Source organism: Phaethon aethereus (assembly GCF_964289735.1).
Source record: "Phaethon aethereus genome assembly, chromosome: 2".
In the NCBI taxonomy this organism is placed as follows: domain Eukaryota; kingdom Metazoa; phylum Chordata; class Aves; order Phaethontiformes; family Phaethontidae; genus Phaethon; species Phaethon aethereus.
In genome coordinates, this window is record NC_138582.1 from 93,396,840 (window position 1) to 93,423,028 (window position 26,189).

Sequence of the window (26,189 nt, forward strand, 5' to 3'; positions counted from 1 at the left end):
TATCACATTGCTTGAGCAGTGTTTGTATCATGTTTTGCCTGTCCTCAGAGGCAGTCTTTCACCTATTACTGTCATTATTACCTTCCTGGATATGTATTTTTGTGAATGCTTTTGCTTTTTAGCCGCATAGGGAACATTTTTGTAAGTATACTCTCAGCAACTGCTGGCCTATTTCTTTCACTTTACCTGATTTCTGCTCAGCAATTTGGTGCTGAAGTTGCTTCCAGCCAAGCCACTCTTGTTTTTCCAAAATAGGCATAATTTTGTGCTTTATAGGATGCCTTTGGAAACACGTACCTCAAGGTAATCTTTAAAGATTGACAGGTCCTAAACTTTAGTGACTTTGCTCTGTTTTGGGATTAACCTACCAGTTACACCACCCCAAGTCATTCAGTCAAGCCATGTCTATTATGTGCACATTCGTATGACTCAATCTTATTACAAAAGGTGGAGTTAATGATTTGCAGCTTTGGTAGGCCTCTGGTTTCTCACAAACTTACCTCTTGTAGCTGATCTTCTTAGGTGGTTGCTGTGCTTGTAAAGCTACCGTATTGCTTTTGAGATCTTCTTCATGCCTCTTGTTGACAACGTTTCACGTTTCTAGAGCTGCTTGCCCTACCCCATGTTGCTGTGTGGGGGAGCTTTGTACTCTCCCATTGCTCTGTGCTTTGTTGCTGCAGTCTTAAAAATACTGCAAGAACTGAAATTACCTCCTCCAGGTTCGTGCCAGGTTCTCTTTCAAAGCAATTCAGAGACCTTTGTTTGCTCAATCTTTTAACATGATTTAAGTCTGTTTCCAGTTCCAGGTAAGGCATTGGATACACACAGCACTGGCAAGAGGCTGGTGTTTATTTCCTGGATGTAATTACACAACATCGGCCTTTGTTATCAATCCTTGATAAATTATCTTTGGCATACGATGCAGAGAACCGGCTGTTACGCAATGGAAATTTGGAAGATCTCTTAGACATGGCTCAGTTCTCTTCTATCCTCAAAATAGCTTGCTGAAACAAGGAAACTTCCACTTTCAGCCATTTCTCCCCCTTGCATTGCTATCAAATACATCGCAGTTGCTTGCAAGGCTGTTTCCATCCTCTAACAGGGCAGCCCATTGCCATCCTGCTGGCAGCCAGGGAAAGGACAACAGGTACAGATGGGCCCTGTTGCTTTGAAGGGAAAAAAGGGGAATCAGAGAGACTCTTGTCAGCTTTTCCTTTGCTGCAAATAGGCTTGCTTTGGTAGAAAGGCGGCAGAAGTACAGGAACATAAAGAGCTTTGAAATAGCGTTTGAAAAGATATCACTGCCTTGTTTTCCATTTGAGAAAAAAAAACAACGTGAAGTCAGACAAAAAAAAAAGGAAAAAGAAACGAAAGTTAGAAAGAACAGGAAAAAAAAAGAATACACAAAAGCCATAGGAAAGAGGCAGGCATAGATTGCCAATTAACATTTCACAAAGGAAAATTCTCATGAAAACCTTTTTCTTCTTCTACGAGGCATCACACATTTCCAGTATCCACTGCGGTGAAGCGAGCACGCTTTATACAATGGAAGGCCCAAGAAAGTAAGCCCGGCAGCGACAAAGTTTATAGAAGCCATTCTACACAGCTGATCCTCAGGACAAAAACAGGACAAAAATGCCATAGGAGCCCAGAGCATCAGCATCACCGCCCTTGCTCGTTGTTTGATTTCCACACTGTGGCAGCTAAAGGAGATCTGAGGCACAGACCGGTGTCCCTCACCCCGCACGTGCCTCCATAGACACGTTTGCCCTGTGTAGAGCCTCGGACTGCCCAGGAAGACCACCACCACTGTGCGCCCTGCCCCCCAAAACTCCACAAATGCTCCAACAACTTCATTCCCCACTGGGCTGAGCCCACTTAAACCTGGAAGGGGCAGGCAGCTTGCAGTGCTACAAGGGCTGGATGAAGGTAACTTTGTAGTGACTACCCCTTGTGCACTTGGTGGGTCATCAGGCAGGTACACGCACCTTTTTTGAGGTATTTGTAACCAGCATTTGCCTATATGGCTACGCATGAGCATCACAGCCCTCTGTGCGCATTTAGGCAATGACAGCATCTATTTATACGGGCATCCCTTCCCTGTCCTGAAGCTGGTGAAGGAACGGTGATGATGAGGGGTAGAGGGAAGATTGTAGGCTCTCTTCAGCAAGCCCTGTGGCTCCCCTGGGAACTATTGCTGTGCTGCAGCTGCACGAGCTTTGCTGTCAGGCAGGCAAAACGGCTCGTTTCCGTACTGGCAGTGGACACGTGCATCATGGGCACGAGGTTTTCAGGCAGGTAAAAACAAACTAAAAAAAGAAAACATTTTTAAATTATAGAGACAGAGCAAGGGTGGACACAAATATACAAGACCACACCAAAACTAGAGCAGGTGTAAAGGTTTAAAAAACAGTAATTGCTTCACTGTTTGGTTGTGTACAGAGCAATTCATGGGTGTGATTAATTCATTAAAATGTCATTAAAACTCTAAGTGAGCTCAGGCTTAGCCAGGCAAGAGCATGAGCATTTCAACTGGCATTTTAAATGACATATTTGAAAACTGTAGTCATCTACTTTTCCAGATTTTCTAAATTCTTTCTTACCTAAAAATAAGGCCATGACAGGTCAGAGCCTCCCATCTACAGCCTATGCTCCAGCCTTCAAGGAGAGGAGGAAGGAAGAATGATCATTTGAATTCACGTAGTCTGAGTTTTCTTTTTTTCCTAGCTTTCTATTGGGCAAACAATTCACTTGACTCTTCCAGAGCCCATGTCACAGCTGTTAAGTAACAGTCCTCATTTGCCACTATATTTCCTGTATGATATGGTAATATTTATAGCAGCTTTCTCAGTCCCTCACCTAGCTGACTCGTTATTGCCAAGACATTGACAGAGCAGTAGTAGAAGGCAGCTACTCTGGATGAGATTTTTGCAACAAATTACCTGTGGTCAGTCATCAGCCGACAACCAAGTGAGTCAGAGGAAATTATTGTTTATAGTTTACAGAATGCATGTGACACTGAGCATGTTTGAAAGCAAAGTCCCTGCCTTGAATAGCTTGGATTTAAATTAGCTGAGGCAGCAGAGGAGGAGGGAGGGCAAGCAAAAGCAGGTCTTGCCAATTCATGGCACGGTGCCTCATCACCAAGCAGGAAAGAAAACCCTTGCTCCATTGTCAACAGCAGACCTGTGCTCAGGTGTCAGTGACATTTCCTGGAGATGCCTCAAAACACAACCCAAGCCTTTTTAGAAGGGACCTTAGCTCCTGCTATGATGCAGGGAGGACATTGTGCTTTGTTTTTATGACTAACAGTTGAGAAATCCAAACAAATGAGCCCTAAAACGTCAAGTATTTCTACAAAAGACTAGCGGATTGTACACATGGTGGGTAACGCGCACAGATGGTATGGGCAGATGGACTCCGGCTTCCCCAAACACCGAGTTGATGTGATGAAGGGAAGGAGTATCCCTGAGTGTTCATTCATCAAGTTGGAGCCTCTTAGATAGGAATAAAGGATGCAAAGATGTGTAAACAGAAGATGGCACCTAGTCACAAAAAGCTACCATCAGAAGGGCGTGTGTGTGTATGCAGAGGTAGGGAGGGCGAGGAGGCATTGTAATTAGGTCACAGGGACCAAACGACAAATAACAGGACAAGCTTATCAAATACCTGGGCTGTCACTATGCAAATGCCAGGACAGAGGATGAACGAACAATTAAGAGTTTTTACACAGCCAGTTATGACGACAGAGGATTTGTGGAATAAAACCACTAGATTAAAAATATTGTTAACAAAAAGCTAAAGAAGAATCAAAGGGGAAAGCACCGGAGCTATGCCACAAGAGCTACAACAAAAGCTACCTGATCAAGAATAAAAAGGAACAATGTTTTGGTAAGAATTAAGTATCTTTTGGAAAAGCAGCACAGTAGGAAACAGTCCACCAAGTTCTTGCAATAGTTTACGTAAGTTACAGGAATGGCTTTTAGTCAACCATGATTACTAGGATGAATCTGGTTAAGACCAAAAACATGTAAGGAAGCCAATCATGAAACAAGCCTGTCATTCTGGAGGAAGGAAAGAGTAAACATGAAAATAAAGATGTTCCTGCATATTTCAACAAATTCAGAACTATTAGAAAGCTTCCTGTCAAGGTAATCCTCAGAAGTGACAGGAAAAAATACCAGAATATATTAGGAAGTCAACTAAATAAACACAGAAAGTAGATCCAAGTGTCTCACCAGAGAACATTCAACAGCTTTTTTTCTTCCTTCAGTTGACAGAAAGGGAAACTATGGTGAGGCACCCTGACAGATGGGAGCATGAAAAGCCAATTCAAAACTATCTGCCTCAGCTACATGCATTCTGCTCCACTAATTAAAACAAAAGCATATTCAAAGACCAGCAGATAATTTGACAAACAAAACCAATCAAACAAAAAACTTAAAGGTTTTCGTTGTGCTAGAGAACGACAAGGCAAAGCCAACAGGCAAATCGGGGAAGAGACAAGACTCTGGAATTTGAGGTCAGGCAGGCAACAGGGTGGGGGGAATCTGTAACAGGTTAATTTACTGAGCTTTCCTAACCCTATGAGTATGTGCATTGAGGTGTACACCACAAGTGACAGGAAATCCAGAATTTGTCAATGTGAAAAAACACAAGCAGTGTATATAAAACTGATTTAATTGAAAAACTACTTTACCCACAGGAAAGAAAGAAAATTACATTTGTTTCATATTGCAGTCAGAGTAAGCAGTAACACCAGAAGTAGGGGGGAAATTGTAAGCTAACTGGCCAAAGATGAGACCTTATGAAAAATGCACAACTAATTTATCTGGTATTTACAGAGGTTTTGATTATGTAAAGCAAATACAACCTTTCATAAATTCTTTAATGTATTTTCAATTAACACTGAAAACTAAAAAATGATTTTGCAGCCCTCCCCACCCTCCATTTGGCTATCATCTATTCTGGGATAACTTAGCTAGGAAGCTCTGTGATATATATTAATTTATTCCCATTTTACAAAGACAGCAAATAAAAAAGTTGTCCTTGTGGCCGCAAATTCTAAGCAGCAATGTTTATTTGGAATATATTTCTAAAAACAACTTTAAACATCAAACATGAATGCTTCTATTACAGACGTCATCCCACAACTGAGCAAGCTGCAAGATGTAAATTTAAAACATACAGTATACTTTTCTTCTACATTAAAGATAAGGGATTACACATTAAGCTTATGGAAACTCATGAGCCAAATCAGCCTACCACAAAAAAAAAAAAAACAAACACCAAAACAGTTCCTGAGAATTTTAAGATTCCAGTAAGGACTCTCATTCTAAAAATGTCAAGAGACAAGTACTTCGGATAGTAGCTTCAAACCTCTGAGTGAGAGCCCTGCCAGTATGTGGCTCACTGCTAAAGTGTTCACAAGAGGCAACTACGAAAAAGCAATCCTGTTGCAACAAGGATTAAGTTTACTAACCATAGTCACCTGCACCTACACTGAAATTTCAGCCCCCCTGCCCAGATCCACAAGAAGATTTGCAGTCCAGTGATTCTCATTTACACATTCCAACACAAGACAAAGGCAAAGCTCGGTGTAACTGAACAGTTTTGGAAAGAATGTTTCATCATGTTAGTAAACAAAAATCTTAGCACTTTGGGGATCAAAAAATTTTTAACTAAATATTTTGTTTAGCTGTTAAACAGAAACCAAAGTCTAATAAAAAAAATCAAGCACTAAATTCTTGAACATAACATTGAAGAAATACTCAAAGAACATAACTGATGTTGTACTATAACATTTTACTTCATTTAAGTACAGCAAGTTTCACCCATCCTATGATTTATAAAGTACACAAAATATGTACATAAAGGAAACCTAACCCCACCAAAAGATGATCATATATGTGTATATGTACATATAACATACACACACAAAATGTGCAAATTTATTTTAATGCAAGTTAAACAAAGCATATGCAGGATAGAGTTGTACAATGATAACAGACAGAGTACTCCAGGTATCCTAATGATGTTTCGTATCTACAGCCAGTGCAAACTTACAAGGCACAAACTCAATGCTGACACGGTAGTGTTGTAAGTTACATTCAGGCACATCTCAATTCGTAGTTCTTCACAAAAAGATCAATGGAAGTGCTACTTCTGTACTAAAGTGCCAGCCTTCTCCCAAAGTTTAAGCACTAAATTGATGTAACCTATATGCAATAGTTATCAGTAGGGTTCCGAGTTTATCACTGGGAATTCTGTGGCTAAAACATCTGTTATACTCCCCTCACATGTGAAGGGATGCTATTTCCCAAAATGCCTCCCATATATTCTCCAAAGACTACCTATACCTTGCCAGCTTTGACATGTAGAATCTCACAGGATATTACTAATGCTTTTTCCTAACTTTAGTGAAACTCCTGCAGAAAGTAAATCCAGATTAAAAAAAAAAACACAAAAAAACCCCAAGACAGCAAAAAACCTTGAGATACTTGCATTTAACAAACTTTTGCTAAATTGCATAGTGACATGTGTGTATCAGCTAGTAAAGAGTTAAAAACAAAAGCTTGCTGTTTAAGGCAAAATTTTGAACACAGCATAGCAGAAAAAGCCAAATACCAGTTCAATCAGTATTTAAACAAAGTACTGGCCCATGTAGTCTTATCCTCACAGTGTTTTATTCTTACTTTAATAGCAAACTCACACTTGCAGTATGCTTGATTAGCAAATTTTGTTGCATTTTGCTAAATGAAATGAGAGCAATTAATATGTAGGCTGATTGACTGATACTGAAAACACCCAACACATGTTCTCTTCCACCCCTCAAAAAAGGGTTTTTTGAGCCTACTCGGAGTTTAAAACTTACTTGTACCGAGGTCTAATGTAATACCTAAAATTGAACTAATCATTTAAAGTTTTCTAGTATTTAATAGGTGTTACCACATCACTTTGCTGTCTCACCCTAAAATTGTATTTTCATATCATTTTTCAATAGAAGACATTTAATAGACATCTGAGGAAAACAATACAATACAAAAGCTTAAGGGTCTTTGCAAAGGTATCTTCTATTCCTTCTGCAGAGTAAGAAAGGAGTGATTTTATTTGAAGTGCCATCATCAATAAAGACACAAGAAGAATACTTAAGAAAACAAAAAAAAGTTCTGATGCTCCACATGTATCTTTGGTTTAGCCTTCCTGACCAAAGTCTTCTGTAAACTTCTTTAACTTCTCCAGGTCCTGTTCATTAACTGTTGGTTTTGTGCTGCCTAGTGACCTGAGCATATCGGCCTGTCAGAAAAAATAAACAAGTGTCTTCAGAAACAAGTATAGTACCATTGCTAACAACCTTGTGGCCAATACAAATAGGCATTAAAAAGCCTATTACAACAAGATGACCATAGGAACCCCTATTTGCACAAAACTTTAAGTCAGCCTAAACATGTCTGCACAGAGGCTGCACTTTAACCCTGTGAAGAGAGACAACTGAGTTTTCTAATAATGAGACCACAACCTCAGGTTTAGGTTTAAGCCACTCATCCATTGAACTCATCCATTCAACAAGTTTTATTCATCTCTTTACTGAAAAGAACTTTTTTTTTTTGTCAGTTACTATTTTCAACCCATCTTAACTACAGCAGTTTAAAGTGGAAAATAATCAGATGTTCCCATGTACTATTCAAAGTCTAACAATATAGAACAGTAGTTTGTGATTCATCTCTATCAAAGTTTTTCTGTTCATGACTGGTAATTTCTGTCTCCTCAGTCAATTTCCTAGATAAACATTTAGATACTAGAAAATGGAGTTCAGAAAAATCACAGGTCTATGAAGTTGAAAGCAGCAGTTAAAACCCTCTATATGGATCAAAAGGGCCAAGGAAACTAATCAAGTCTTAGCCAAAGGCAACTGAAAAAAGTAGATGCCCTCATAGCACTATAAAATTATAGGTAAAACTAAAAGTTAACATCATTATTTTCTAGACTTGATTTGTCTCACTAGACTAGAGATAGGCTGCTTAGAAAGAATTGATGCCTGATTAAGAACTGATTTTGGACACTGAAACAACCCCTTTGCAACTATAATGCATCAGAGCCCAGGTACCATTAGGAGCACACATAGAATCGTTATGTTTAATTCCAGGAAAGACTGATGAAAAATCCACTTAGACCATGCAGGCAGAAGTTTTAGGGCAGGCCTGCACCTGCATACATCCTTTTGTGCTTCCTCGGTATGAAAATATGCACAGAAAATTATTTTCTGAACTATAATGACAGTTACATTTAGAAAGTAGTGCCTGCTGTTTTAGAGGTTTGTGATTCCCATGAAATACACTGATTTCTTTCATTCATCACAGGACTGTTTGCACACAAGAATTGACAGAAACACAGATTTGATATCAAGCCCTTCCCTCAAGCATTGTGCTTAAATTCAGACTCTTCTTTTGTTGCTCTTGGGGAAAAATACACAATGAGTGTCCAGCAATTTTTTTTTTTTTAACAGTAAACTAAAATTTCAATTTGTCTTAAAATGACATATTTTATTCCCTAGACCAAAGCAAGTATTTTAACATGCACAAAAAGAAAACGGATGAAAGAGCTCTATCACCTGTGATGAAATTTAACCAAAACTACCATTAAATCCATCAACTTTTTACACGTTATTGTTTATGCTTGCACATAATGATGCAGCACATCACTTCCCAATTTACACTGAATATAATTTTCCATTCCCCAGTATCAATATTAATGCTACAGAGTGAATGGAAGGAAGCATGTCATGGGGCAGGGGTTCTGAAGGTTTTAAATAAAAGACAAGCAAAGGAACAGCGGAAGAGCCAGATGCTGTCTATGGATGAAAGAACAGCAGCTGCATGCCAGCAGACATGAATGAGAAAGAAATGCTTATCAGGGATAGAGCGCTGGCTTTTTCACAAGCGTGCTGTACTATGGCACTGTACGTTGGGAATTCAAATGTTATCTGGTATGTCCAGCATTTCTGAAAACAAAAAACTCATCCAATTGCCTTGCATAACCATTTTGAAAGCATCTTTACCTTAAAGCCTATTCAGAGTTCCGCAAAGCAAGAAACACTACAAAAGAATACCTACCATGGAAACTTGAGGTTCCAGTAATTTATCACCTGGAACCTCCATCCATGTCATTTCTATGGCTTCAGGATCACCTGGAGAGCAAGGGGTGAACAAATCTACCATCGTATTTGGATTAGACACTGATGGTCCTTTTACCTAAAAATAAGAAAATACTCAGTTTATAGGAGTTATAATTTTAAAGACAAAAAACAGAAGCTGAACAGCACCTGTAGAGGAAAAACATTCCATGGTTTTATGCAGGTGTCCCACCCATAGGGAACGTATGTCCTGTGAAAGAGAAATTGTATAAATTCATCATTCACTTTGGAGACATGCAGCTGTAGCCAGATACTTAAATTCACATCAGGTAAAACCCCAGAAGCCGCTTTCTCCTAACGTTGAGGATTTCTGTGGAAAACTAGCTGGAGAAGACCACCCTTCCTAGTTCCTGGTCACTTTGGGATTTCATTCATCACTGGTTAACAGCTTTCTAAAAACTTTTCAATAATTATCCTTGAGTGCCCCTCAAGTCAGGAAGCCAGAGATGGCGTTTTAATCTTGGACACTCGGTGCTACGAAGTTCTAAGCACTTTCCCAACACCACCTCAGCAGCACTCGATGGAAAACAGGGCCATCTAGTGGGAGAACAGAAACCACCCTTTTTTTCCAGACACATGGACAGGTCCCCAAAAAAGCTGCATCAGGTGTCTGTTCCCTTTCTGCAACACGTTATCTGGGACCAACAGTTTTATTTTCCTTCATCGTTACCTGAAGCATCACACATCCACAGGGACTCAAAACGTATGCAAAAATTGAAAGACAACACACTAACTGGTTCTTTTTAACAGCAGAGAACTGGATTTGCTATTCCAAACTGCATTTAAAGCACAGTGCTGGAGAGCACCAATTGCAACGTTCAAAATGCACTGACAAATCTGTATTATCACATACAGCAAGGAATGGTTCACAGTGAACTAGTAATAACTGAGGAAAGCACTGTTTAACTGGGGCAAGTTCTCTCTTCTGATGCAAGTAATTAATAAAGCAAAGATTCTGCTTATAAAAATAGGAAATCACATCAAACTTAAGTACTAACACCACAAGTGAAATCACAGAATCACAGAACCACTAGGTTGGAAAGGACCTTTAAGATCATCAAGTCCAACCATTAATCCAGAATCAACTTGGCTTATATCAGAGCCCTCAAAGTACTGCAGTTGTGAGTTTTTCTCCTTCCTTTTTTTGTGGGCAAAAGGAGATAGGAGGCAAGAATTGCTTTTGGGTTGCTCCGCAAACTGTGACAAGTGAGGTTATTTTGTTGCTCCATGGTAGTCTCAGCCATGCCTCAGATTCTTCCAGATTTGAAAGAAAGGCTGAAAGGTAACAGCCCTTTAGCCAGAAATGTCATTATCACTTGAAGTCAACAATGGATAAATACTTCAGGCATCACTGCTTAAGGGAAGGAAGCATCCAGAAAATCCTTGATATATCAAAACAGCTGTTTATTTTTAAACAAAAACAGTTTACATCACAGCATTACTGCTGAGTTGCCCCCAGAAAAAAATTATCAAATCAGTGTTTCAAAATACTAATTTTGTTTTTAAACTGGGAAAAAGCTCCTCAGAACTCCTTCAAAATGTTGTGGGTCCCCCCTCAAATGACAGGCTGCAGGTTTATTTTAACAACTACAAAGCTGACAAAGGTTTCCACAATGCAGCCTCTGGAAACTTACTCATATTCTGTGCCATATTGGATGTAAGTGTTCCTTTCTCTTTGAATCTTAAGCTGAATGCGATCCTTGGAAGAAACCACATGGAAAAAGAGAGCCTATCTTCAATTCAAAATAACTGCAGCTGTTCAGTTTAGGGCCCTTAACCTTTTTATGTCAGTCTGAGTTACTGGTAAAAAAACCTGTAACTGTAAACTGAGATGACCAAGAACTGCTGCCAACACAAGTTACATGGTATGTGTCTCTTGACAGCTTCGGATCTGGAATTTTTTCCACCTTACCAAACCCCACACCTGCTTTTTTTAAGGAGCAACAAACAAAAGTTTCCCTTTCAGCAAAAACATCTGCAGAATACCTTGACCCACCTTCACCCAAGATACATGGATTTTTGTAAAATCAAACTTTGAAAAAATCAAAGTTTGCAATAAAAATGTAAAAAAAATTACTTTTAGTCTGGTCTACTCTAAGAAAATACTACAAAGGAAAAATATTTTAAGTGATACACATGTATGTATTTGGAACTCTGTTTATAACCATTGACAATATTATCACACTTTTTCCATTGAAGAGCGTAATAGTTTATAGAGAATTATTAATTTGATTGAACAAGACCCATACGTGCAAATTCTCCGGTGGGGGGAAAAAGCATTCCCAGATGTAATGGATTTATATTGGTGCTAAAGAACTCTAACTGGTTCTTTGTCAGCTAAAGTTTCTCAGACCCAAACATTTAGAAGAATGATCCTTAAGTCAGTACACAGTATGTAGAGGTAACTGCAAGATAAGCCAAACAACACAGTTTCAATTACACTTATTTAATAAGTGTAAACTGGTTTTCACAACACAGCAGCATCCACAGGATGCTGCATGCTGCCCAAATAATGAAACAGACCTTGCTCAGTTGTCATGCATCTTTGCTACTGTCACAAGTAACACTGAATCAATGTTTTTAGCAGAACTTTACAAGAACCTTACTTTTTCCATTTGAAAAATATGCCAAGAAAGCAGAACGTGCATAATTATAATCCATCTGTTCACATGTGGATGAGGGATACATTTATTTAAACATGCTAGAAAAACATGAAGAACCACAAAAAGAACACCTCTGTAACATTCTTATTTAAGTCAAACTTCAAACTTAATGCTTTTAACACTACCTGGAGACATGAAGAATCATCTGAGCTTGGATTACACTGCATGAATACCCAGAAAATAGCTCCACCAGACATAGGGTAGGACTGAGGGGAGAGACAGGAAGAGGGAGGATACCCAAGTTCTCCCCTGGTCAATAAACAGGACATTCATAAGCATGCAGTATTACCCAAAACCAAATTCAGTTTACTTGCAAGGAATTTTCAAATTAAGATAGTTCTCTATTTGAGAGATTTGAGATTAAATAGCTCAAAAAATTTTTTATTCCTACTTACTTTTTTAAAGTGAGTAGCTGATTGGACTTTTCTAACAGGCTGCATCAGTGCATCACGTACAATTATGCTTATATCTGCACCAGAATAGCCATCACTTCTCTTTCCAAGCTCTCGATAATCTGATTCTGTTAGGAGATTTGGCGTTGACCCAAGGTGAAGTTTGAACATTGCGGCCCTGGCATGGTCTTCAGGTAAAGGAATATAGATACGCTTCTCAAACCTGGTTTAAAAAAGAAAAAACAGAATGTTCCACAGATACTAGCTCATGCAGGTGCACAGTGCAAAGAAGCTTATGCAAATAAATATATAGTTTGTTCCTAACGATATTAGAAGGAGGCAGTTTCAGTATTATAAACCTTTAAAAAAAATCTAAAGCGAATATTCAACAACCTGTTCTCATAAATACTACTGTAGCTAGCATAAGCTAACATCCAGAATATAACAATTACTTCCTTTTCATGGCAAAGATCATCTCCTCTTCAGACTGAAGCTTTTCCAGATTCTCTCCAGCAGAGTTTGTGTTTTAAAAGAAAAAATTGAGGGGAAAAAGTCTTTAAGTATTGAAGTATATTTGAACAGTTTTCACACTCAGAGAAATAAATGCCTGACAACAAGCGGACACAACCACTTTCTACAGTCTCCAACTAAATTAAAGAAAACTTCGTAGTTGGAAGCAATTTGAAGTCATATTCTCAATACAGGTGTCTGCAGAAAATGTTGATAACTGCAGGTCTTCCGTTGAAGCAGCATCTGTTCTCACAGCAGGGACTACCTCCCACCAACAAAATAAGAGCAACACCAAATTCTGTAGAATACGATTAACTTGAGATACGTGACAAAGTGGGCCAAATCCATGAAAAATTAGTTTTATTACTGCCATTGTTGTACGACTTCCTTTAAGTCTCATGGACAAGAGTTAGAGAAATACTCTTTCACACTGCAGAGAATCAGAGAATGGTTTGGGCTGAGACGGACCTTTAAAGGTTATCTAGTCCAACCCTCCACCATAGGCAGTGACATCTTCCACTAGATCAAGTTGCTCAAAGCCCCATCCAACCTTGCCTTGAATGCTTCCAGGGATGGGGCCTCCACAACTTCTCTGGGCAACCTGTTCCACCATCTCATCACCCTGATTACAAAAATCTTTCTGCCTTACATCCAGTCTAAACCTACTCCCTTTCAGTTTACATCTCCATCTTTCTTACAAGCCTCCTTTAAGTGCTGAAAGGCCATAATAAGGCTTCCCTGAAGCCTTCTATTCTCCAGGCTGAACAACCCCAGCTCTCTGGGCCTTCCTTCACAGGAGAGGTGTTCCAGCCCTTTGATCCACTTCCAGGGCTCCCTTCTGGACCTACTCTGTCAGGTCCATGTCTGTCTTGTACTGTGGACCCCAGAACTGGGGTTTCAAGAGTGACTTGACATTTTATGCAATCCATTCACTTCTAAATCTGTCTCACACAAAACTATAGTCATACAGGTTGGAAGCAACCTCTGGAGGTCACCTGGTCCAACCCCGAATCAAAGTACAGCCAGCTTGAATTAAGTATATAACTAGAAGTCAGTGACAGTCACAAAAAAGTAATGTTTCTTTAGCCTACAAAAATGACCATTATCAAAGCTGTGTCCTTATCACAACATAATCATACTTGTCACATTGCTGTATTTGTCCTCTGCTGCTCAAAGATCCAGCTAATCAGGTACAGGTATCAAAGCCCTTTCTCTACAAAAAAAGCAGTTAAAACACGCACTGAAAGATGATAAATTATGCCTGAGCAGTAGAAAAACATGGTGTTTCTCTATAACATAAGGCTACATTTCTGTGAAATATCTCAAGCTATTGAACAGTTTGTTAACAGCCGAAAAGGAAAGCTCTACCCCATCTTGCCCTCCTGAGAGGCTTTTTTTGTAACTTGTCCCCCAAGCCCACCAGAAAACCAACCAACAAGGAAAAAGAGTGGTATTCTGCTTGCTCAAGCACAATCTGCTAACCAAGAGATCAAATAAACTACAGGGCCAATATAAGAATGAACAACCTACCTCTTTAAAGGGGCAATTAGTTTGGTTCAGTCATCTCATGGAATTGAGTTGTAGAACATTAGCCATGTCTGCAAACATGAGCTGGATTACTACCTCAAGTAGCCTCAGATTGAACCCTCAACAACAGGTGCAAATTTCATACCATGAAAAAAAAGCCTTCATACCTTCTCCTGATAGCAGAATCCAAAACCCAGGGTATGTTTGTCGCTCCTAAGACTAAGATTCCTTCATTGTCAACACCAACGCCTATATCAGGGCAGAAACCATTTCACCATTTAGATGATAAACAGAGTGTGTTTTAAAATGTCATCAAAATTTAATGGGGTGGGACTGCAGATCTTTTTAGGGTTTTCATGAAAGCTATGCTTAAAATACGTATCTTAATTCCTTTGACTGATTCTGAAAACAAAGTAAACTCACCTTGCATCTGGACTAGAAATTCTGTTTTTATCCGTCTAGCAGCCTCACTTTCATTTTCACTTCTTGACCCACAGAGGGAATCTATCTCATCAATGAAGATAATAGAAGGTTTGTTTTCTCTGGCAAGCTGGAACAAGTTTTTCACTAGTCTTAAAAAAGGAAACCGCTTCAGTTATGTTAATGATTACACCAGTAAAAACACATAACTTAAGATTATGATACAGTCACTTCCTTTAGAGAAAGCTAAAAAAACGTATTGACATAAAGCTATTCAAAGATACTACATGCTTCCAGCTCCAAGACGCTGCATTATACTGAGTGAGATAGCCCAGCATAAAGGGAGGTGAATCATTTTAGAGTACTCCAGGCATCATTTTGCAAGAAAAAGCCCTTTTTCAGTCTACATTTCTACAAGACAACCTGGACTATACAAAACCACTACTCTAGACAGATTCAAAAGAATATGGCTTTTTGTTATTTAACATTTGTAACCTAATCACATTGACTCTAGAGATTCTGTAATAAATAACATTTACTTTTATTTTAGACAACTTTACTAAATACTTTTCAAATGACAAGAAAAGTTGGTTTGCAAAAAAAACCCAAACAACCAATCACCTAGCCATATCTTCTTAAAACATTTTACTAAGTTAAAAAGGAAAATAAATAGAAACATGCTGGGAAATTCCTCACATTACCAGCACTAAATCTCAGGCAATAGTCTCAAATGAAGAAGTCAAAAAGAAAAAATGCCAAGCTGGACTCCAGTTCTGTATTCCTTTTGCAACAGAAAAGCAGCTTAAGGTTTCCAGCTTTTGGGGAAAAAAAAAAAACAAACCAGTTCAAACACTTTATCTAACAGCCTTTCTTCCTCATCCTATCAGCTTTAAATAGCGCTGCTCACTTGTTCCACACTTCAAACTATTAAAGCGTGGTGTTGACAAGTACTCTCATCATCGTATGAAAGCCCTTTCTGTACAAACCAACCCAGTGCTTTTTCTTAATTCAGGAAATCTTCATTAGAAGCCTAGATGGACAAAATCCTGCACTTCTAGACTACAGACAACACATCACTTCAGGCTTCCTGGTCTTCATCACATATCACATAGTAACAAAGAGTTAGCATGAGCCGCCATGAAATTTTCTTTCATGGCCACTCCTCTCCTTCAACCTATTTCTGCAAGTCTCTTATGTCTTCCAGATTTTGTTTGAAATCAGGATGAAGAAAAAACACTTCCATATGAACGAAGAAATGCCACATGTTAACAGCACAGCTCCTGGGACAAATAAGTGGAGAGACGCCATAAGGGAGAGTACCCCAACACTTCAGACTGATGTAGTGTGCAATCACAGCTGAGTTCAGAAGGGGAATGAGCTCCATGGTGATCACAAAAAGTTTGAGCTAGTTTAAAAAATTATCTTGAGCACTGAAGAGAGGTCCAGTTGCAGCAGCACAAAGTGTAGCACATGATATCTTTACACAGCACTGCAGCATGAAGCATAGAAACACCTGAAGTTTGTTTTTAAAAAGACACGATCCTTCCCACAAATTCCGTTTCTTTACAGCAACTTATCTAGCTCTATATTAATTTCTTCTTGCCAATGTTTTCCTGGACCTCTGGCAACTCCAACTTACTTCTCACTTTCTCCTAACCACTTTGAGACAAGGTCAGAGGAAGATACTGAGAAGAAAGTAGAGTTGTTTGCTTCTGTTGCCACAGCTTTTGCTAAATAAGACTTTCCTGTTCCTGGTGGTCCAAACAGGAGAATCCCTCTCCAGGGTGTTCTCTTTCCTGCAAGAGAGAAACCAGCAGTCTTCAAAATACTGTACAAAGACTGAACTTATTTTTCTGATGAAGCCCCTCTAATTTACTCAGAAGTTTTCCACATCTACCCATGCAACTTCTGTCAGATGGATCACAATCTCTTTGCTAAGAGCTCAGCTTGAGTCTCTGATACTAACACTCAGACCCCAGTGCCAGTCCTGACTTGCCAGCAGCAAATAAATGCTGTACTTCTGACCTGTAAATAGGTGTGGAAATTTAATGGGCAAGATCACTGCTTCTTTAAGTGCTTCTTTGGCACCTTCGAGGCCAGCAACATCACTCCATTTTACATTTGGTCGCTCCATTACAATCGCTCCTATAAGAAAAGATTGTGTAAATTAATGATGCACAGATCTTTTCACAACTTCAGTAACTCTCATTTTGGAAAAAAAAAGTTTAAGAAAACTGTGCTCACGTCCATATTGAATAAAACTAAGGCGTTTCTAAGTAGATATAAACACTGAATACTGTTAGTCAAATGGATGTTATTTCTACAAAAATCTGTCACATTGTTCTACCACAATAAACCATAGATAACCAGAACATTCAAGAGTTAGTAGAGTCCTGCAATGGTCAAAGATAATCCATAAGTGACTGCCAAATGTGCGTTTAGTAGTAACAGATGAGTACCTCCTCTAACAGGTACCAAGGTACCATCTCCTCACTAAACCATCACTGTATTTCCCAAAAGACTTGAAATTTCATTTTAAACAAGGGAAGCAACGTAGCTGCACTAGTCCAGGATTTATAGGATTCTCCAGCAGATGAAGTAACTTGTTGGATATCTCCAGATGTGCAGCAAACAATCAGACCATCTAATGGTAAAGAGCTTTGAGAGCTAGGGCTGAAAGCATCAGAAAAGTTATATGGAGCCTGCTTAGCTGCAGAAGTATCTTAGTCTAGCCATGTTCTCTCAAAGTTTATCACCAAATCTCATCTTGCTCAATCAACAAGTTCAGCTTGATTTTAGCCAACTGAGCTGTTATTTAGCCTTCTCTTCAGACTTCAGGTTGGTTAGTCTGACATGCTAAAAACGATTTTGTTTTGACTACTTTTAGATGGGGCAACTTGGATCTGAGCTAGTAATTGAGTATTAGATCTTGTAGTCCTAGCCAAGGCAAATCCAAAGGGTAAGGGAAATTTTCTCAGATGAACAAATGCCAACAAACCCAATGCTTATCTAAGTACTAAAACACCCTGAAAGTTTCAGTTGCCCTACTTCTCTCCAAGGGGCTTTCTATAATTTCACAACTGGCTTTCATCAGCTGTTTTCTTGACACTTTCACCTTATGCCTTCAGAGCTCTGTGAAGTAATTTAAGGCTCTGAAGTAATTTAATCCAATCTACAGGATCGAAAATTTACTGTTACTCACTGGCTAATGAATAAAGCAAATAACGCTTGCTTACTTTTTAAGTATCTCCTTTGAGATTTTTTTCTTTTGCTGCATTCCTTTTCTATCAGATTGAAATGAACAATTTCTGATAAAAATTGCAGTTGTTAAAAATTTGGAATTTAGAGTCCAAAAGCAACATCATATTGTTAAAGATGTTAAAAATGTTCGAGAAAGTTGATTGCAAACTATCTTAAGCTTTTGAGCTACATACCGGAATTAATTCAATCACTCACTTCCAATGCATGAAATTCTTTTGCTAGGTTGATTACATCTCAGTTTTTCTTAAAGTAAATACAACTATGGGCTCCATCACTAAAATAAGTAGCAGAACAGGCAATCTCCTGTTCCTATCTGAACTGTGTTATCTCAAAAGTTGAAATATCAGAATTACCTGCACCAGACACACCACGGTAACTGAAATTACTATATTGCAAGAGATTACCTGTACCAGGACACAAATAGAACTGGAATCGCAGGCTTCCTAATTTTGTAGGTATAACTTAATAGCTGTAAGATTAAGCAATAGAGTGCAAAAGGCCTTTAAAATTCTAAACAAGAGTACATGACAATAGACCCGTAACTACTAACCAGTTGGAATGTTACTGGTCACTTCTCCCACAATAAGCCATGTTGCTATTATAATTAAAATCTTGATAAATACCCACAGATTTGGGAAAGTTCCATAATGCAAAGTCAGCTAGGAGTAACAAGGCAGTAAAATTAAATACAGGAAATTTCTGTGGCTGTTGTGGGAAACAAAATGAAAATGAGTAATTTGAAGGCTGCCCAGAGCTTATATTATCTGAGTAACAGACTACTATGTTAAGTTCAAAGGTACCAAGGATCTCACACCTCAGACTTTCAAGCAAATAAATGTATAAGGAAGAATGTTGTCATTTTACAGAAAGTATCAAAGAAGTGGTGGGTGCAAGAAACTATTTCTTGAAGTAAGAACTGAAGGTCAGATTCATGTGAGAAGAAACAAAGTCTCTATAGTGAGACACAGGATAACAGTCAAATGCTCATAATTTTTCTGTCATTTTAAAATACAGGCAACTGTCCCATATAACTGTGCATAGGATTAAAAAAATGTGCAGAGAAGTAGAAAAAGCATGGCACAGTTTCCAAATATAATACAAGAGCTCCTGAAATTACACAGGCAGAGAGATCTGGTAAATGCATTTGATCTCTGCTACACTGAAAAACGGGTGAGAACAATGAATTTTCTTCAGACTCGTAAGCAACATCCGGCAGGGAAGCTCTGAACAGTTTTTCACCATTAAAGGGTGATAAATATCAAACAAAGCCTCTTTTTTACTGTGTACAAAACCACTGGTAGCTGCTATACATTGCATCACTGACTGTATTCAGCATTTGAGTTCAAAACCCCAAACTACTATGTTACTCAACAGGGAGAACATCATCACTGCATATGAGAAAACGCTGCCCATTACTATAAGCAAGCAAGATTCCATGTTCCCAGCTCCTAAACTTGAGCACAATCTTTTTGTGAAAATGGTCCTGCTTACACTAAATGTTTGTATGATGTCTGTTACCTTAGCCTCTAGGCAATACTCTAATGCACTTAAGAGTAAAAAATACTGATTCAGTTTAGCCAATAGCTATCTGGGATCTCGCAATTTCTCCCATTGGAAAATGTTATCCTGATAAATGGTACAATTTACCCATAATTCCATAAAGACTACCCTTTTGTATGTGAAGAGTACATACTAGTTGCACTTACTTACAGTAAATTAATCCCTAACATTTAGGTGGCAAAAATACAGAAATTTGCTTGACTGAATTCACCCCTATTTAAAGAAAAGGATGTTTCAACATTACCTTGAAGTTGATTCTGTAGCTTCTTTTTTTCAGGGTCCTCTGACTCCCCTTCCCCATCACTGTCATTCCTGTTTTGGAAACAAGAAAAAACATTGAAATACAATAAAAGAGACTGCTGTCTTCAGATAAAAATCAGAATGTAAAAAGCAGAAAAAACACCAATCTGAGGAATGAAAGAAACCTTAAGATGCTTTCACATCTCTACAAGTTTACATCATTTTACTCCTGCTTTTCTACACCATGATGCCTCTCGTTCACCTTCTTCACCATTTCAACTTCCTCTTATGGGTCTGAGCCCTCTTAACACACTTCTATGTGCTTTGAGACAGCCTTTAGGAAACAAAAGCCCTTGTATCACGCAACATGTTTTATTTGTAGACATTGGCACTTATGCCCTATCTGGCACTGCAGCTGAACTCTGTCAATTCCATCTAGTACTATGGAACTCTACATCCTCATCCTGTCAGAGCAAAGGAAACTGGAAGTTGAAGCAGGAAAAAAAAAGACCAAAGAGTGAACATCTGGAGTGGAAGTCATGGAAATACATGTAGCCTCTGTGTTATTACCAACTCCTTCTATTGTAAACCAGCAGAACACAGTACAGCTCAAAAAATAAAACTCATGAGACGAGTAGACAATGAAGGAGACAAAGTCAGGTGAAGTTTCAAGAGACAACTGAGCAACTCTAGCTGTTCAGGGCTGCTAAAAACGCCAATGCCATGAGGAAGTATCATCCTGAACAATTCCGCTCTCTTATCCCCACAAAGGTAGAGGCAGATGCAAAAGAGACTCTGCTTGTTCAGGTAGCTCTGCTTGTTCAGCTCTCTGATATGCAAAATGAAACACAAATCTAATAAAAGGAAAGCAGCAGAAAGACTAGGCAGCAGCAAGGCATTAGAGTGATTCAGTCCATCTTACGGAACTTCACCTTACACAAAGCTTTGCACCTCTTATCAAGTGTGAGACAGATTAAACTCAGGCCACAGTAACCAGCCACAGTAACCATCAGTCTGCATTTATTTTCTATTTAGTAAGTATTTACATGTTAAAAAATTTTAAGGGTCATCAGGCTTATTGCCGTTAAATCCAATAAGCATGTGTTAGTCTGAAACAGCTTTCATTCTTCGCTGAATTCCCTATGAAAATGTTCACGCGTTTTAGTAAACAAGCACAGAAATGTCTGTGATGCTAATTCATGTTATTTTTCTTGTATTAGCCCATTGCATTTCAGCATTAGTAGTCATCTGAAGCATTTCAAAAAAATTAAAATGATCTTTGAAAAGTTGAATTTTAGAATAAGCCGCATTCAAGGAAGTATTTTGCTTTACCTTCTCCAAAAACATACCCTTTTCCATCAGTAGGACCAGACTCTTTAACTGGTTTTGGTGTAGTTTTTTCTCTCTTTTTCAGATATTCTTTCAGCTTTTCTGCTCTGTCCAAGTATTCTGTACATTTCATTCTAATGCTCTGTTTTGCTTTATCACCCTGTGCTTCATCTAAGAGTTTGAAAAGAAACAATGCTTTGTTAACAGCAACACACATGTGCATCAATCAGAAAACAAGACTAAATTTCTCTCCTTTATATCTTATCAATATACCTCTCTCAAGGCTCACCACATAACCAAATATTTCAACTACTTATTTTTCCACTATACCCTGTAAAGAAGTGACAGCAAGGATGTCATCACCTACCAGAAATCAAATATACACCTGAACATTGGTTTGCCTTAAAATTTGACTGTAAGGGATTAAGGACAATGGCACTGGAAGCTTTTCTGTCAGCCTTTCAAGCTGCTATACATTGTCTTAATAAATCCTTTTCTAAAATAACTCATCAAGAAGCTGCTTGTGTTGAGCAATTTTTATTTGGAAACATACTTTATTTTTCCACAGCCTGCTAATTTTAAAAGATGTTCACATCGCAAAGAAAAACGTTACATCAAACATCTGAAAGAGTTAGGTGTGGTTCAACAGCCACATTGTTCTCTTAGTCATTATTACAGTATTTCTAATCAGCCATGAAAATTTAACACATTAGGTTTATGTGTTAAGTTTCCAAAAGTACATCAGTATTGTTAAAAGCACAGAAAGTGATATTCTGATAAAGTCCATAAGAGATAAAGGACAGGAAGTGATGAATACAAATTATCCTAAGTGACTATAAAGCAAATAGTGTTTTTTTCAAATCATGCAGATCTGTAAGTGCACTTATGTCAGATGAGCAACCCTAGCCCACTTAGATTAGGGTTGTACCTACATTAAGAAAGCCCACTCCTTGCATACAAACACTTGACATGACACGAAAGGTACGCTGAAGTGTGAAAAGGCAGGCATAAAATAATAATTAGGAGAATATAGAAACTGAAGAAAAATTACAACATACAAATCCATCTCATACATTTCGTTGGCAAGACTATGACATTAAGGAGCAAAAAATGCCAGCAAAGAGGTTGTAGAAAGGCAAGAGGCATGAGTTAAGGAGCAAAAAAAAAAAAGCTCTGTAGATACAACAAAGATGTCTTGTGTAAAGTGTAGTTTTCAACACAACAGAAATACAGGGATCCCTGTACTTATTGTCACATTTCCTCAAGCGCAGTGGCAGGTCTGAAACATTGCTACAGAAGTCCAGAGAAAAGACAGCAAACCCCTGCTTCCCTGTCATAAAAAAAACTAAAACAAAACACAAGTAAAAAGTAAGCTGATTTCTTATGAGAATGGAGCAAGCACACAACACAGTAAAGGCAAAAGCTGCAAAATATACGACCTCAGTCAAACTACAACTAGCAAGTATCACCTGATGATGAAAGTAAAAAATGTAAATACTGATGTCAACATAAGAGATTACTGTGTAATTTGACTACTAAACTCTACTTAATCATCCAATACATTACACTTACATTTAACAACATGGAGAAAATACTGCACAGCATGTTGGTACAAGCGGAAGGCTTCCTCATAGTTTCCTGCTTTATCTTCTTGCGCTGCCTTGTTAGCAAGGTCTATTGCTTTCTGTAACACAAGCAAATAATTAAGTGCTGCGTGAAAGCATTTTGCATCAGCAAAGAGACATTTTAAGCTGTTGCTCTGACTGTTTTTTGATGACCAGTTTTCCTGCTCTTCAACATTTACCCCAAAAAGTTAAAGGCAATTGATTGTAAGTTGTAGGTGGTGCTTTGTACATGACAATATTTCTATCCTTTTATGAACAGTGATTAACAAACTGCTGAAATTTACTAGCAAACAAAAAAGTATAAGTGAGAAGATCAAGGTTCTCTATACTAAGTTGGAACTACTACTGGTTTGTCTATGCAGTTTTCCTTACCAACCTCTTGCATTTCTTATGGAAAGATTTGCAAATCCATTCTAAGGGTTTTTTTTATCACAGACCCAGACACTTTGAACTATGACTGATGACATCAGTAAACCCTGTCAACAGCAGAGTTAATACAGAAAGCACATGATTACAATGTGCTGAAACTAATACTATCACTCTTCCAACCCCATGCTGGGAGACATCTTCAAAGACTGACTATTTCTTTGGCTTCTCTAGAAGGATTTAGGTTCTTGATATCTAAGTGAGAAATTCTAATTACCACTCCAGTAGGAGGGGAGAAAAAAACCCCACAAGACAGAAAACATATCCAAATCACAAGCATCAAGAAAAGTTCTAGGAGAAGTTATGGATGGATTTTTTAATTTGTTTGCTGAGCTAGTTTCAAATAACACTGATCTAAGCCATCGTATTGCATACACTGGCCTGTGGATTTGTTGGTATCACCGTTATTTCTTTGCTCTTAAGTGCTTATTACCTTTTATTACACTTTGCTTCTTGGAATGCCTACCTATACCACTTCAGGACAATTAAAACTGTTGGTTTGAAGGACTAGTTCATATAAGTTTAAAAAAGGCAGCTGGTTAGCCAGAGTTAACCAACACTAACTAAATCTTCTATAGCCCCACACGTACTTTTCCACATTCAGTCTGTTTCTTTTCCTAAACATTGTTAGTATGCTCAGGATGATCATGGTAATGTCCGGAAGCAAGGTGGAGAGCTTCAACGGCTGCAAGGAGTTTTCATTAAACATTCCAGTACTGATATTCTTGCCACTATCTGGACACTCAGGCAAAATAAAGCTAGTAAACAGTAGCCATGAAAGAAGAAACGGAAAAAAAATCTCTTTGTCCTCTACGTTATGTTGTTGTCTTGGAAGCAAAGATCATCTCATCAGATCTACCCAAAATCAGAGAGTAATTTATTTAAAAACAATGATCCAATAAAGCAGACTCTACAGCTCTGTTGTGGCAAGCATTGGAACACTGTAAGCATCTGTTTCTTTAGAACAGAACTTAGTCTTTCCTTGCTGCTAACCTTGTGCTGGCTCTGTTATAGGCCCCTCTGTGCACCACTCAAATCCAGCAAAAGAGCAAAAACCAACCCAAAAAAGAAGTTACTTTCTTCTTAAAGTTCTTAAGTCCCTTTAGTGACCTAAATTACCACAGCACAGTCCAATGATTCCTGGATCCTGTACAACTAAGTGATAAATGTGACACTAAATCCAAAGAATAAGTGGCAAAGACCACCTGCTAAAATAGAACTGTGAGAAAACAGGGCATGTTGCAGCCCTGCTCCGCTGAAATAGAAAAAAGTCCACATCATGTATCGACTGGTTTTGGTATACTCTGGTTTTGTAAGTACTCAGAAGACTATTACTTGGATACTATATTCTCAGCTGTAGTACTTCATTACATCAGCAGGCATCTTAGCCTGTTACTGTAATGAAGAGCACTACTATGAAACAGGAAATAACTTATTAGAAAGTTGTATGAACTAGGGCATAGATGACCAACTCTATCTGCGAAGCATAAACTGTATCAGGCTATGGTTTGATAGTTTGATGAACATCACTCTCAGAAAGAACGTTGGCTTAAACGGGTTTCATTCTCCTTCTTATTCTAGATCCTGCAGTATCTCCCCTGACTTTTCCAGTATAAGCATTACATGGCCACAATGAGCTTACAGATGTGATCGTAGCTCAAAACAGCCAAAGAGAAAATTACTGCTTTCAACACTGGTAAATTCTGGCTCTGTTTTGCCAACCAGCCACAGGACCAATCACACTGTTCTAACTGAGAGTTAATGCAAATAGAAGAACAGAGCAGGCAAGGAGTTCCTGCAGTCAGTAGCCTTGGAAGAAACGTAAGCCAAACTATGTGGCTAGGGTCCCCGTCCCCTTCCCAGGGGTTCGGGGCCCGCCGCCAGCAGAAGCCAACGCCGACGAGGGCATTAAACTGTGGCCTCTGTTACTTCCGAGCCCCAAGCCGAGCGCCCCCGCCACCCCCGTGCGGCCGCGCCTGCTGGCAGGGGCAGCCCGCGGCCCTCCCGCCGGGGTCCCCGGCCCCGCGAGCTGGTGGCGTTAGCGCTCCACGTCCGCCCACCCCGCCCGCAGGACCGGCCCAGGACGGCACCCCCAGCCCCTCCTGCCCGCCGCCCCACGACCGCCGCCGCCGCCGCCTGCCGGCTCCGCCCCGGGCAGGGCCGGCGTCGCTCTACCTGCAGGTTGCCGGTGTTGCCCGCCATAGCGGTGCGGGGGCGGGGAGGGGGAGGGAAAGGAGACTGGCGAAAAAAGTGTAGACCCGCGGCTGCCGGTGGTAGAGGTCCTCTTCTCCTCCTCCTCCTCCTCCCCCCGCCACCGCCGCCCACAGAACCGAAACCGCGGCCTCCGCCAGGCGCTCCCGAACACCGACGGACCCGCTTCCGCTTCCGGGCACCGCCCCGCGCACCTCGCCTGACGTCAGTGCCATGCGCCTCGCCCCGCCCCGCGCTCGTCCTTACCCCGCCCCGCCGCAGAAAGTGCAGTGCGCATGCGTGCTTTTTTCACAGCCAAGCGCCGAGTTCTGACGTGGTCGTTGCATTGCTACTCTGAAATGTTCAACGGTCATTGCTAGGGTTTGGGGTAAAATTCTTTCCCCCCCACCCGCCAAGTTTAAGCCATTTTCTCACACCTCTGCCTCCTCCCAAGGTTTGATTGCCTCAGTGGCGCCATCTTCTGCGTCAGCGGGCCGGAGCGCTGGGTGCTTATCTTCACAGAACCAGCTCTTCGGATGCAGTCATGGGCAGCCAGGTGTTGTGGCTTTATGATTTTGTTTTGTAATAAAAATAGTTCACTGAGCTTTTTTGATACTGTCAGTAGGCTGCCTGTTCTGGGCAGAGGGTAAAAAGCACACCCACAGCTACCTCTATACCTGGGAAGGCTGTGATAATCTCTTCCCCAAGTCATCTAGTTGGCAGTTTATTTTGGCAAGTGTCCTCATATATCCACATGCTGGAGGATGCTTTGGTTGATTTTTAGGCATGGTCAGCAACAGCTGTTCCTTTGGTTCGATTGCAAATGTGAAAAGACATCATGTACCAAAGATTA

General features: G+C 39.6%; 1 protein-coding gene across 1 annotated transcript; it reads right to left on the reverse strand.

Moving 5' to 3' along the window:
* Positions 1-7,129: 7,129 nt before the first annotated feature.
* VPS4B (vacuolar protein sorting 4 homolog B) lies at positions 7,130-25,348 on the reverse strand (the record flags this gene model as incomplete). Its single annotated transcript, XM_082014942.1, has 11 exons — positions 7,130-7,296; positions 9,114-9,251; positions 12,252-12,471; positions 14,453-14,534; positions 14,709-14,857; positions 16,345-16,501; positions 16,731-16,850; positions 19,771-19,838; positions 21,116-21,266; positions 22,668-22,779; positions 25,322-25,348. The coding sequence occupies 11 exons, from the start codon at positions 25,346-25,348 to the stop codon at positions 7,195-7,197; spliced, it is 1,326 nt and encodes a 441-aa protein (XP_081871068.1). The 3' UTR covers positions 7,130-7,194.
* Positions 25,349-26,189: the final 841 nt, after the last annotated feature.